General features: G+C 40.6%; 1 protein-coding gene across 1 annotated transcript in view; it reads left to right on the plus strand.

The window, feature by feature from the left end:
- LOC118783711 (glutamate receptor ionotropic, delta-1-like) overlaps positions 1 to 14,277 on the plus strand; it is a 161,392-nt gene that overhangs the window by 117,690 nt on the left and 29,425 nt on the right. The window contains exons 7-9 of the mRNA XM_036537666.1: positions 10,641 to 10,742; positions 12,551 to 12,748; positions 13,098 to 13,434. Of these exons, the coding sequence (XP_036393559.1) occupies positions 10,641 to 10,742; positions 12,551 to 12,748; positions 13,098 to 13,434 (637 nt within the window). The remainder of the gene's footprint in view (positions 1 to 10,640; positions 10,743 to 12,550; positions 12,749 to 13,097; positions 13,435 to 14,277) is intronic.

The raw sequence follows: 14,277 nt of genomic DNA on the forward strand, positions 1-14,277 counted from the left end.
GGTCAGATCAGCATAATGGAAGGAGTCCCACTGGCTCTTCGCTAATGATTAAAATCTCTGCTGGGAAGGAGAAGTGTAGTCTCTCTCTCCACCTGACAGCATCACAAAGTTTCACAGAGTGGGGAGGAAGAGCCGTGGGCCTCACGGGATACTGCTATGATGGGCAGGCTTCACACAGGGGTCTTCTTTTGGTGGAGTCTTCTTTTGGTTTGTCAAGGATGATGGGGTGCCTGCATTTTAAAGATGGGGGTAGGTGGTGGTGGGGGGGGGGTCTTATCAGAATGTTTCTGAGTTGAGATGAGCCATGGAGCAAGGTCTGTGTTTCGGCCTTGTTAGGCCTTGGACATTACTTCGCAATAGATGCAGGCTGGAGCCATTCTCTGCTGCGTGGGGGATTTAAGTACCCCATCAGCAGGGATACATGTTATGCGCTGGTAATGGCGGCTTTAGAGTTAGAGCCCTTTTGTGAGTGACTAAAAAAAAATGAAATGAAAGCCTATGGCTTTTACACTTTTGGAAGAACGTTGTTATTCAGACAGTCCTTTTAAAGGTAATATAATTGAGAGTGGACGAGGGCTAATATTGATTTTTTTCTTCAGTGTAATTTCTGACTATTTTCACATGGAGGATTTCTTTATGAGACCGATGTACCAGATGACCTAGATTTCTGTTTGTGATGGAGAAAATAAAACATAAGCCCACCAATCTGAACGCGGTTCATGGAAAACCAGACGGAACTGTACTTTTGTTAATTGTCATCTTTGTAACTGGAGAGGATTAATCGCATAGTGGCATAGGAAGAAGGAGGTTGACGCTCTTTCAAGCATAGGTTACAGTTTTAAATTCTCACAAATGCCTAGCACAGGGTGGGTCAGCTGGGTTGGGTTGAACCAGCTAATTTGCTGTAGACAGCCAAAGTACTCCACACCCATCTAACCTAGTACAGGCAGCCTACAGTAGCTACTGCTAACCCAGCTAACCTATCTTCCCTTTCTTTATCAATTACAATGTCAATGAGACATCAGTGGGAATAGCTGTGTGTCCCAGCTGTAGCTGTGTGTTTGCAGGTCGGTTTTCAACCGCGACTGTTCCCATCAGTTTCCTCTGGGAGCAGCTCAGGCAACCGGAGAACCGGGTACACGTTTAATCTTTCAGCAGATAAATGAAACGCTTTCTCCATTGCTTATTAATCACATGAGCTGCATTTCCCTTTGAACTGTCTCTGGAGATCAACATTTGAAGGGAACTGTGAACGCAGCACATCAGACACGGGAGTATAATAAAAATACACAGGAGTATGCTACATGAACAAACACTGAGAGAAAATCAAATGTTCTGAAAAGTAATTGATTACTCAGGCTGCTAAAGCATGTTAAATCCATCGTGTTTAGGGGGGGTTATTCAGTCTGATAATAATCCAAGTGCTGGTTGTTATTTTTCCCCCATCTCACTGGTGGGCCTTAAAAAAAAAGCTGCGGTTTTTGCTGCTGGGGTGTTTTGTGAAAGAACGCAGGGGTTCAGTAAACACCCTAATGAATGGCAGGGTAAATTAATGAGGCTGCAGCGCTCTCTCTCTCTGTCTCTGTTCCAGAATGTGCTCCGGAGCACGGCTGAGCTACCTGCTCATCCGAACATCAGCGTCAGCGGTGCACTCAACAGGTGGCGAGCTGTAGAATCCGGTCATGCTTGCTGAACTGAAAGTGTTTTTAATAACTAAGTAGACTCAAACAAATATATATATTTATATGTATTTGTTTGAGTATACTTACTTATTTTTTGTTTGGGGGGGGTTGAGTGGAGGCTGTGAAAAATCTGTCAGTCCTTAAAAGCCAACCAGTCCCCCCACAGAATCATATAAAGTGAATTCAAATTTAGTACAGGGCAGAAGTCACACACTGTCATTAAAAATACACAGACCATGCCTATGAACTGATATTTAATCGTGCGTGGTAGGCCTTGTTTCACACTCTCTGCTTACCCCTCTCCGTTTTTATCCATTTGAGAATGTAATATTACGCTGTCAACAAGCTAATAGGACCCAGGTCTTGTATGACATAAGCACGAGAATGTAAATCTAGCGTCACACCTGCGTGTTAGAAAAAGTGTGGTTTTGTGTGTGCCTATGTGTCGGTTTAGACAAATGGGAGAGCTCCATTATAACTACTACATGCCCTTTTTGGGTTATTGAGAATATAATCCCTAATTTTACATTTGAGTATTACCAGGAGGTCAACAAGTGAGACTGAATGCAACATTACCTCCCTGATGTTACAGGAATGCAGGAGCATCCAAACACTGCATCTTATCTCCCTTCCTGTAAACACTGTCTAGAAATGATTGCAGGGCACTCAGACTGGCGCATCAGTTTATTAAATACACTGACAACACAGCTATTGTTGGGCTGTTGAATCAATGCCAGTCATTACTCAACTGCATCTCAGATGAGATTCTGAGGTGTGGCAGAAACCTCAAAGAAGTTAATGTCAACAAAACCAAAGACAGTGTTATTTTTATTAAGAGGGGCACTGTTGACATTCTCCTTAATAACTGTAAAAGATGAACCAGTTGTGAAGGTGCTGTAGTATAAATACCCAGGGTTGGAGTCTGCCAATGAGCTAAAATTGGAGAAAAGTGCCTTGTCAAAATTTAGTAAGTTGCAACACCGTATGTGTTTTTGACAGGGCTGTTATCATAATGTGGATAAGTTGGTACTGAAACTATTACTCTTTCATCCCTCTTGTACCCATTCAGAGCATTATTAATTTTGCCTTATTTTCATCCATGGATGAAAAGGAAGCAAAGGACCAAAACAACCTGGCCTATGACTTTTCTTGCCGGTCTCACAATATACAGTACCAGTCAAAAGTTTAGACACACCTACTCACAGAAGGGTTTTCCTTTATTTTTAGAATATATTAGTTTTGTTTTACAATTTTAGAACAATAGTAAAGACATCAAAACTATGAAATGACACAAATGGAATTATGCAGTGACCAAAAAGTGTTGAACAAATCAAAACTCTCTTTTTGATTTTAGTAGCCAGAAAATATTTTTTTAAAAAATAAATTAGTCTAAGAAACAAATTTCAAGCATTTAGACATAAATCTTTAGATCAAAATGTCTTTGAATGCATGTTTCCCATTATCTTAATCAGGTGTGTCTAAACTTTTGATTGGTACTGTATATTGTGAGACTGGCCAGAAAGGTCTTTGGGGCGGGTCAGATTCCATTAAAAATTGATGGCGAACAAGGTGCCACCCACTCCACAGTAAACCTAGCAGGCAGAGTTCCCTTGACAGTGCTCAATTCCTTCAACATAAAATCTGGGCACTGTGTTATTGTATCTGGTTTATTCCAGTCGGAATCAAATTTTACAACGAGGGATATAAAAGGTAAACAGCCACACTTACTTTATGAATGGATGTATAGGCCTGCTTAGGCTCACTCACTTTTATGAGTTCAGGAACAGACATCACAGCAAATTTGTGTAACAAATTTGTGTCTTTCTGCAATGTGTGCATTGTCTGTACAGTGTGAAATGGTGCCAAGTAAATTTCTCCATGTGGGGATAATAAAATGTACCAAGACTAAGACTATTACACCTGTGATGGTGCAGGTTTAGCAGGGGATTAGGTTTAGAAGCTGTCCAGTTGGTGTACATTTCTACTTTGCAATGTTAGCCTGCCTGTAACTTTGCATGGCTTTCACAATTTGTTTATGGCTAGTAGGCCTTTGCTTCAAAATAATCGTGTCCCCCAAAGTGGAGTATGGTGATAGTTGCCACAGCAAAAGCAGTTTCTTGACGCTTACAAGGTCTGCTGGGCGAGATACCTGTGCTTGGTGAAACTGGCATGACTTAAGTGCTGTTCCAGCTGCACACTCTGTGTGAAGATTGAATAGCTTCCCCCACTGGTGTTTATCCATCCATCTGTCCATCTGTCTGCATTTCATTTCTTTGCTGAGACATCGATCCCCACTACTTTTCTCGATGCCGGTTATTTGTCATGTTGAAAAATACGCTTCAGCCACGTGAAAAGGGGAAGTTTCTCAAGAAAGTGTTTTCCTGCGAGCTCGGCAGGAAACGCAGTGGGATCATCAGTCTGAAAGGGCAGAGGCTCGTGAGGAACTCAGCCGGGGTGATGCGGTGGCAAGCGGTGGCATTTAGCCGCACTCCCGCACCGAGCCATGGTACACAGGTAGCGCGCCACGCTGAAAGGAGTGACATTTTTACTGAGGAGAAGGGATGACACCGTCTGACTGGCAATGCATTGATCAATCAGCACGGCCTTCCATCTCCAGAACGGAGCGCCGCACGATTTGTCAAGGCTGCCGGCTTGTGAACTTTGATCTCTCTGCTTTTACACAAAGCCAAGCGCTCTGAGATGCAGGAAGAATCGGAAATTATCCCATGCGCTTCTCTCGTGAAGATAATTGGAGAGACTGTTTACCTATAAACCTCCACTTATGCATAGGAGAAGATCAAGTCTGTGTAATACACACTCTGACAGCTACACACATATGCATTCTTATGCACATGCATATGCACACATAAATATAAACATAAAATGTCATGATGTGGAAAATAGAATAGAAAATAGAATACCGTACGTATGTGTATCTTTTCTCAATAAGCCATTGTGTTTGTTCCTTTAATGTGTCCATTTTAAAACTACAATTTTTATGCTGGTGATAGTAGCTTTGCATTTTTGAAAGACTGTACTTGTGTCAACTCTCAATTTTTAATGTGATGTGTGAGGCTAAATGAACGCTTGTATGCACCATTGATGTTATCACTGGGGAACTAAGTGATATCTGAGAGAAGTGAGGTTTTTTTTGTTGTCTCCATTTAGATGGGTTCCAGTGACAAAGTTCTACTCCAACTGTTAAATACCTCGGCACCAGTTTATGTGAATCCAGCACCAGGTGGAGAAATGTTATTGAGGGTAAAAACCCAAAGCACAAGACATTTAAGGGTAGGGGGGGGGGGGGGGTGTAGGGTGTGCACAAACAGAGAGACTTACATTCCAGTCCTGTAGCTGACTTCCTGCGTGGTGTCCAGGAGACGCTCTCATATTAACACAGGTGCTGAAGGCAGCAGTGCTCTGTCATGTTCTGTTCCATTTCAGCCTTGAGTCTCTTTTTTTTTTTCGTGTGGTGCTATTTTAATGTATTACTGCTTGTCCTGGTCAATGAGTCTCTGCTGGCTTCTGCTCTCGCAGATAGCGGCTCTGTACTTCTGTCAGCCGAACCGGCTTTAAACATGGCAGCGACAATTCCTTCTGAGGGCTCAGAGGATCCAGCAGCATGTTAAGATTAACACCCTTTGAAAACTCATTAAGTATTTGACTTCAAAATGCTGTAGATTTCTTTTTTCCCCATTTTTTCCTCCTTTTTCCTTGTTCTCTGTGTGGCACAGGGCCCTCTGATGGGGGGAAGCCATTTATGCTCATATAAAGAGATACCCTCATCGTATAAACAGCAAATTCATTTTCTGACCTTGAATGCAGTTAATGTTGGAGGGATTTTTTTTTTGGCATTATTTGCTTTTTTCAGTGAAGCTGTGCAAAGTCATGTGCGAAACTCATAACTGGCTGTCCATGGAGACCAGGCCAGCTCCTAGAGAAATTTCCCATGCAATATATACAATATGGTAATGCTAAATCCTCATCAGACTAATTTAGTTGCGAGTTTAATCCCTTACAAATTGACATACGTTGGTTATTTGTGAGCATATCTCTAATTTTTTATACTTTGTGAATATAAAACATTACAATTCACAGGCTCATCTGTTTTGTCATAAAACCCCAAAAGTTGAGTATAGTATACTATAGTATAGTATAGTAATCACACAATTACTCAATTGAGCCATTGAGTAATTGTGTGATTCATAATCCGAATAGTCGATTGTTCGTTACAATCGATAGATTATTCAACTATCAAAATAGTCGTTAGTTGCAGCCCTAATGTAATGGGAAGTGTCTTAAGAACTTTTATCATAGTATAGACAGGGTATTTAGCTACTTATCTATGCCTCTGTGTGGTCTGTGATTTTACATCTCAAACCTTTTGGTTTCATCATAATCGCCTCTTGCTATATTTTGTGGAATGCTTACATCAGTTATACCCACCAGATGCCAACCATACCCACCAGATGCTGTTGGCAAGTGGATTTCTCAGTGCCTGGTACCTGTTAAGTGAAGAATATTTTCAAACTGAACATAATTTAAGCCACAGGTAAAATAGTCCCCCTCCAACAGCGACTCCTACATAATAAAAGATACAATGAGAGGGGTATCAGAAATTGCTATGTGTTGCAGATGGCTTTTCCAACATAACTTAGATTTATTGTGCAACTACAATAGGCAGAAAAACGTTTTAGCCTCTGCATTCAGATCTATGGCTAAAAAAGGGTGACAAATACAGCAATATATTCAACAACCAATTGCAGCCACTTGGATCCAGCCCACAAGTATCATTGTGCGATAATCCACACAATGCAAAATGGCTCTCATATCCATATCCCAAAATTCCCTGTTCAATGCACACATGGTGAATTAGTGAAGCACTAGTTCAACGCAGTCATTCCTTTTTTTTAAACAGGGGTGTAAATGATCCTCTGTAATACCACTGGGGGAAACTCCGGTGAAATGATTTTTGCAAAGTACCAACACTATGGAGCAATTGGCAAAATCGTTTTTCTCCAATGTGGTCCACAATGATATACAGGGATTGTAAACGTTCTAAGAGAAAATTTGATAGCACAGTCTTGATGAGAAGGAATCCACTGATTTGCTGATTTCAGAGATTTGTTCATTTCTTTTCATCAAGGCTTGTGCTCACCCCATGCATGAAAATAAAGATCGCATTCATTATCCTCATGAAAGATGTGACCGGATTATGCTTTGAAGGTAATATAGAGGGGTTTCTTTCCAATGAATGATGCTGTTACCATTCATTTTGAAAATGCATGTGGTATTCATAAACATCAAGCTAGTCATTAACCTGTGAGTGTGGTTTTGAGGTATTTCATTCGCAGGTACCACACTGAAAAGACTGGGAAGATATATGTTACCCCTTGGGAACCGATGTTTCACGGTTCTCAAGGAGTATCGACTTCCACGTCTGTACGCCAGCTTCAGACATACAGCAAAATCAATAACATATCAAAACATTTCCACAGGATAATATAATACCCGGTGTCTGTGAATTCATTGTTTATCAGCTGTGATTCTACCTTTTTCCATCTTCCAGTCTTTCTTTTTTATGTGAAAACGTTAGTGCATATATGGGTGTGGTGTGTATTAATGTAAGATAATTATGAATCCCTGAGGTTTTGAGTAATACCATTAATGGACAAACTGAATTAGATGTACACATGATTTGAGCAACATATGACTTCATCGCAACAACTCATCAAATCAACTTTTTGCTTGTCTTCAAGAATTTGGAAAATCCTGGCTGTGCTATTTAATGCCATTGCCAGACTGTTTCTGAGATGAATGTTTAAAAAAAATACAAAGTCTGGACCACACCAACACAAAATGCTGTATGCTATACCTATATGTTCAAAAGACCATGGGATTAACAGACAAAAACAATGAGGTAACAGAGGTGTGCATTACTGTGGCATGGTAGAAACAGAATGGAGGATTTGATGTAGTCTCCTTGGATTCCTGGTCAGATGCTCTACTTGCTTGCAGGATTGAAATCCCCTAGGCCTGACAAACCTGGAAGGTGCATGTGGAAATTGCAACACACAAAGAAAAGACATCAGGGTTTCTATTTTATGACAGTTTTGATTGGCAGCTGGGTGTGTGGGGTGACCAGCTCTGATGACTAAATTTCTATGGCGGTTTGGGTCTGGGTTCAGCATGTTTGCCCACTTCATAGAATCAGAAAGGATAAGAAAGATAACTGATGTACAACAGGAGTAACAATCTGTACATAGATGACAACCTGTGCCAAACATGATGTTTTTACATTGAGAAAAGTACAGTCAAGCAATTGGGCAGCAATTGCATGTAAATTTATATCCCAGACAATTATAAACATGAAACAAAGGAATTTCGTCTTTTTGTTCCCAAACGTATTCTTAGTTGGATTCATTGCACGCATTATATGAATGATTTAACATGTGCAAAGAACGCAGGAAATGGTTTGCACACAGCAGTGCGGGCTGTGTACATTTTAAACCGCCTTGACCAAATAAAATCCTTTTCTTGGGGGCTGAAAAATCAATTTGTTGAATGGTTAATCCTCGGGCAGGTACTTTGATAGATTTACTGAGGCCATTTTTCTTTTTCTCCTTTCTTTTTGGGTTGGACGTGTCCTTTCTGACAGCGGTGGAACTGAGAGTGTATATTTAATGGATCCGCAGTTGCAGTTAAGGGCGCCAGACGCGTATAATAAACAGTTATGTTAACGACGTTAGACACTCATGCCTATTTTTCACCGCAGGTCCATTTTTCTGTTCCTCCCTACTTTTTGGGGAGGAACACTGCTCCAGAGTGCTGGAGGCAGAACGTGTATAATGAAGCAATCCCTAATGACTACGAGATCATTTGTGGGACAACAAGCAAGTATCTACTGCAGATAAATGCCATTGTGTTTGGCCTCAGGGTTCTGGTCATGTTTTGCCAGCAAGCCATTCCTCATTAGCCCCTGGTCATTCAGCAGCTCGTAAATCTGCGTCCTGCTATTCTAAATAAAAAGTACACTGGGAAACAGCTGCTGCTCCTTGCTAGTCTTTAAAATGTGGAATACAAATGGTAGAAGTACTGTACTCTGTGCAGTGTACTGTGAGTACTGTGCAGAATGACTTCACCAGAATTAAATTGCAGCCGCAGTGATTTTCTGTAGAGAAATGTGCATTGTAAGTATATATATAGATACAGTATACAGTATAATAAACAGTAGTAAAACATTTTTTTCCGGTGAATGATATGCTACAATTGTTCTGTCTTGTTTGGGATATACAGATGAATCTGGTTACTATCATTCTTCTTAATGTCATAACCCTGTTAATGTATTTTTTTCTCCTCACCATTGATTAGTGTGTTAAGCAGACTCTTAATGTCACTGGGAAACCCATTTATTGTCACTATCACGGTATCCAATATTTGGTATGTAAGCGTAGCTAAACATTTCTCATTATTATGTGGCATATAGCAATTTTTATGGAAGTACAGCAGAGGGGCAGTATTGGAGTATCAAGTTAATCAATTCAAACTAACAGTGTCGAAAACACTTTTCACCAGAACTGAATGGGAGGGTCTGTCCATTTCTAAAATAATCCCTTCAAAGAACTATCACAATAACTGGTAGTCAAAAGCAGAAGCATAGCACAGTTCCCTTATTGATGGGCAATTCATTAATAAATATCATTTCACATAATTAAAAATAGTGTTGTATGATTTACAATAAGCATGTTTTTTAAACAGGTATGTGTGACAAAATGGTTACCCTTAATACAGTCTCCAGTATATGGGTGCAGTTATCTGACAGGGCAGAGATACAGAACATTACAATGGATATGATATCTCTCTGACATAGAGGAAACTGGAGGATATGATGATTAATTACGACCCAGGGTAGGATGCACAACACGCATACAGCACTGTATGATGGGATTAATTACACTTCACAGAGCCATGAACATGAAACTGTTCCTTTATTATCAAAAGTGAACCCCTTAATTGGTAGATTAATCAACAAATGCCAAAAAATCAACCATAAAATGGGAATGATTGACTGTCCTACTAACAACCTGCAAAAAAAGCACTGTTTGTATTGACATCGATTGAGTGTATTGTTTCAGAATACATTGTGGCTTTGTTCGTGTGTCCTGTGTGAAGTTATAAATATGCGGAATGTGGACATTGGTCCATGAGATACAAAATCAATAGAAAATGTCTCTGTTTTAAAATTTGGTCAGAATGCAAATATGTGGATTCCTGAAGCGTGCAGGGAAGTGGACAGTCTTGCCCATGCGGCCACTTCCGCCAGTGAGCCAGGTCTAATCCTCTCAGTGGATATGATTTAATTTAAACCCGGGAGAAACCATCAAGAGGATTTTCCACTTGGCCCTGCAGTTCAAAGAACCAATATGCAATTTTTTTGGTCAATCTCCGCAGAAAGAGGCATTTAGGTAAATGTGAGCAAAGGGGGAACAACCATGATCAAGCCGATTTGGGATTGCATTACACCACTGCTCCCATGTAAAGACAACAAAGTCAAGACAGGGGGGAGCTTTACTGATTACTAGAACACATGTAGTACAGCAGCCTGCAGTTTCCACAGTGACCACCTCATTCCACGTTGCCCAGCAGGGACCAGCTTGACAAAAGGGATGAAGATGACTCATCTCATATGCCCATTATTATAATCATATTTTAAAAGGAATAATTTATTATTGGTTATTACAAATTACTGTAGAATGTTTTAAATTGCTTAGCACAATAGCTCTGAATGTTCTCAGGTTCAGTTGTGGAAAAGTATATATAAATGAACACATTTTGCTGTTTTTATTGTGACCTTTATCTATGAGGTTTTTTTTTTGTTTAGTTTTTTGTTGCTTTATTGATAAAAAAATACATCTCTCCTTTCAGCCTTGCACTCTTTCTCTCTTTTTTGTCCTTCAGCTGGCAACGTGGGACTCGACTCTAGGTCTAAATGGCAGCCTGAAGGAGAGCCGCATTGAGAATGGCATGCAAGGAGTGACGGTCAAAGTGGTGACACTGCTGGTAGGATGTACTCCCATGGCCTCCAGTAATCTGTAGAGCAATTCAACATTCATCATCTGAATAGCTGAGAATGCACATATTTATTTTCTTATGTTTAGGCATGATAAAAATTCACATATCCTTTTTTGAAAAGGTGTGTCGGTATGGGTATGTAAGTGTCTGCGTGTCTACATGTCTGCATTCGCAAATATGTGTGCGTGCGTGTGTGTGTGTGTGTGTGCGCGCGTATGTGTGTGTCTGTTCATGTGTTTGTGTTTGTGTGTTTGTGTGTGTGTGTGTGTGTGTCTGGGTGGTGGGGGGGGGGGGGGTGAATGTGTGAAATAGAGAGAGAAGCAATAGACACAGCTGCACAGCTGCTAGTTGAGTTAAATGTCTAAGCATCGGAACCATTACATCAGAGTTATCATTAGAGATATGTTTCTTTACACAGATGGTGTTTAATCCAGACAAATGACTGGCAAATGTTACTGACTACAGCAAAGTCCAAAATAGCTTTTTACAGGATGCCATCATTTGAATGGAGGGGTTTTAACATAGTTCTTGAATGGTGAGTTTTGGGGAGCTTTGAGAAAGAAATGCAGTGTTCAATGAGGTGGTCTTCTGTAATTTCAAGGACAGTAGGTTTAAAATAAAACACTGAGGCTGAAATAACCAATTAATAAGACTGCTTACATAAAGCTTACCAAAGTTAATCAATGAAGCCTGCATACTATATGAAGTCAAATTTAAACTGAATGATAAGTAAAGAAGAATATGAACACTGTCACACTGTAGTAGAATGTGGCTGTAACACTGCCACATTGTTGTTGCTGCATTATGTGCTGGTAGCTAATATGGTACAAAATTATTTTCTAGCAATTAGCATGTACATATGCAGGAGGATCTAGCTAAATCAACATTAATTAATAGCAAATGGCTGAAATCCAATATAGATTTTGTGTGAAAGCTCTAGGAAGAAAGATATACAGCGTCTAGGGTTATTTTTAGTAGTTTGTTTGCTAACCTTTCAAAACACAGCATAGGCCAATTGTGTGTCATGACCTGACAAAGTTCACTTTGTAAGTCTAAGCTTACTGGGCAAAACAGTGTCTTATTAGCATACATTTCTAGATTAAAAATTTAAACTGAGTACAGGTCTTATCCACAGTGATATAAAAACTATACAAGCTCTTGTACAAAAGGATTGTTCAGTTGGCATCTCAAAATTAACACTGAAGTCAATTAGAGATTCATAGGAAGATGTTCCTTAGCAGCTCTTTTGATTCATAACACCATTAAGAAAGTGTTGTTTAAACATCCATTTTCATAGGAAGGCTTCTGCTTAAGTCTTCTGTATTGCTCCTTATGTTTTTAATAATCGTCAGCAGTTTTATAACAGCGTATTGAGGAGTATCTTCTTCTTCCTCCTTTCCTCCATTGCCATGATGAAGCATCAGCTTAGGAAAGTAAGGTAATAGGAAAGTATTTCAAGTAATAGGAAAGTAATCTCTGCATTGCAGTGTCATACTCTGGTAATGAACAGTCAGGCTGACCACTGTTATTTCACAGGAATAATTCCAGAAGGCTCTGCACCCACACAGCGGCACCATAAATAGCTGTTCATATGTTTCATAACCTTTTCTTCAGGCAGGTTAAAGAAGTAAATAAAAATGCCTAGGTGCATCAAGTATATCAAAGATTATGTCTATGAAAGTTCAGCTGTCCATACTGATAACATGTAAAAATGTTGAAAAATAAAATGAAAAAATGAAAATGAAAAATGTCCACATAATGTGTTAAAATGTTGATGCTATCGTTTTCCTCGGTAGGAGGATCCCTTTGTCATGGTTGCAGAAAACATTCTCGGGCAACCCAAGAAGTACAAGGGTTTCTCCATAGACGTGCTCGATGCACTGGCCAAGATTCTGGGCTTCAAGTATGAGATCTACCAGGTGGCAGACAGCAAGTACGGCACTCAGCTGCCCAACGGCTCCTGGAATGGGATGATTGGAGAGCTCATCAACAAGGCAAGGCTCCACACATGATCTCCACCCACTACAAAAGATGCTGGTCACCAGTAGGACCCATGCCTTTGGCAGTATGAATTTGCTTGCTTTTTGCCATGTGTTGAGTGCAGCTATTGCTCCCTTCTGTGACAGCCATGTCTGTTTTATGTCGTCTTTGGGGTTTTTTTTTTTTTTGGTGGTTTTTTAAAAAATTATTCCCCCTAGAGACTGTGCCCAGTAAAACATTCTGTGACAACGTGATTGTAAATTGTGCAATGCCGATGAAAAATTGACTGATTGGTTAGTTGATTGACTGGTGGATTGACTGGTAGATTGACTGGTGGATTGACCGCATCTCTGTCCCCCGCAGAGGGCGGATCTGGCCGTGTCGGCGATCACCATCACGCCTGAGCGGGAGAACGTGGTGGACTTCAGCAAGCGCTACATGGACTACTCTGTGGGCATCCTGCTTCGCAAGCCTGAGGAGAAGATAAACATCTTCTCGCTGTTCGCGCCCTTCGACCTGGCGGTGTGGGCCTGCATCGCGGCTGCCATCCCTGTGGTCGGGGTCCTGATCTTTGTCCTGAACCGGATGCAGCTGGTGCGCACCCAGAACCCCCCGGCCCCCCACCAGCAGGCCCCCTCCTCTGTCTCCAACTCCCTGCACAGCGCGATCTGGATCGTCTATGGAGCCTTCGTCCAACAGGGTAGGACACCGCACTTTCTCATCATTGGGCTTCCTGATATGAAAACACTCAAGTCACTCAGCCACTTTCCCGTGAATGACCACTTTTGTTAAAATTCCCAAAAATAGAATTCCACGCGTGAAATGAACATGGGAACAGTAGCACTTAAGCTGTCAGCTGTTAAGATGGCACTGGTGTCACAACGTATAATAAAAATGGCACAGCTCTTACCCTTAGAAACACGTAGTCATCAGAGGCTGTGGACATTTTAAATTTAATGAGTAATTAGTGAGTATGTGTTTAGCCCCATTATGAAAAAAAACACATTAATGTGTTGAAACATTCTGAAACACATAAAAAAAAAATTGAGCATAAATGACATGAGTTACTAATGTATAGACCAAAATACTTGCACAAAAAGCAGAAATGGATAATTTGACAATCAACATGTCTCAGTTTACACCAGCATGCCAGTCTTGTTCAAAGATATAATGTGTCTGGAACATGTATTCATTATTTGCACTCCTAGGTTCCCAAGCAACTTCAGTGCTTCTTGTGTCATAAAAAAATTTCAGCAAGCCTCAGTACAAATGGTCACTTGCATTGCTTGTGAATAAAATGAGTGCTATTTTTCCTAGGTCGCCCTTTTTATAAGGTGATCTTTGTATTTTCTGTCACATATTCCAAGGCACAATATTCCAAACACCTTTGAGATCCATCTTCCACAGTGTGTCTCCTACTACCTGCAGTGAATCATTAATTGTGTCAGTTCCATATTGGAAAGTGTGGAACAATAGCATCCTGGGTGCATCTGATTAAGGGGCTCAACCATGGACGCCTGCAGGATTTCATCTTAGGGTATGC

The sequence above is a fragment of the Megalops cyprinoides genome, chromosome 1 (genome assembly GCF_013368585.1).
Source record: "Megalops cyprinoides isolate fMegCyp1 chromosome 1, fMegCyp1.pri, whole genome shotgun sequence".
In the NCBI taxonomy this organism is placed as follows: domain Eukaryota; kingdom Metazoa; phylum Chordata; class Actinopteri; order Elopiformes; family Megalopidae; genus Megalops; species Megalops cyprinoides.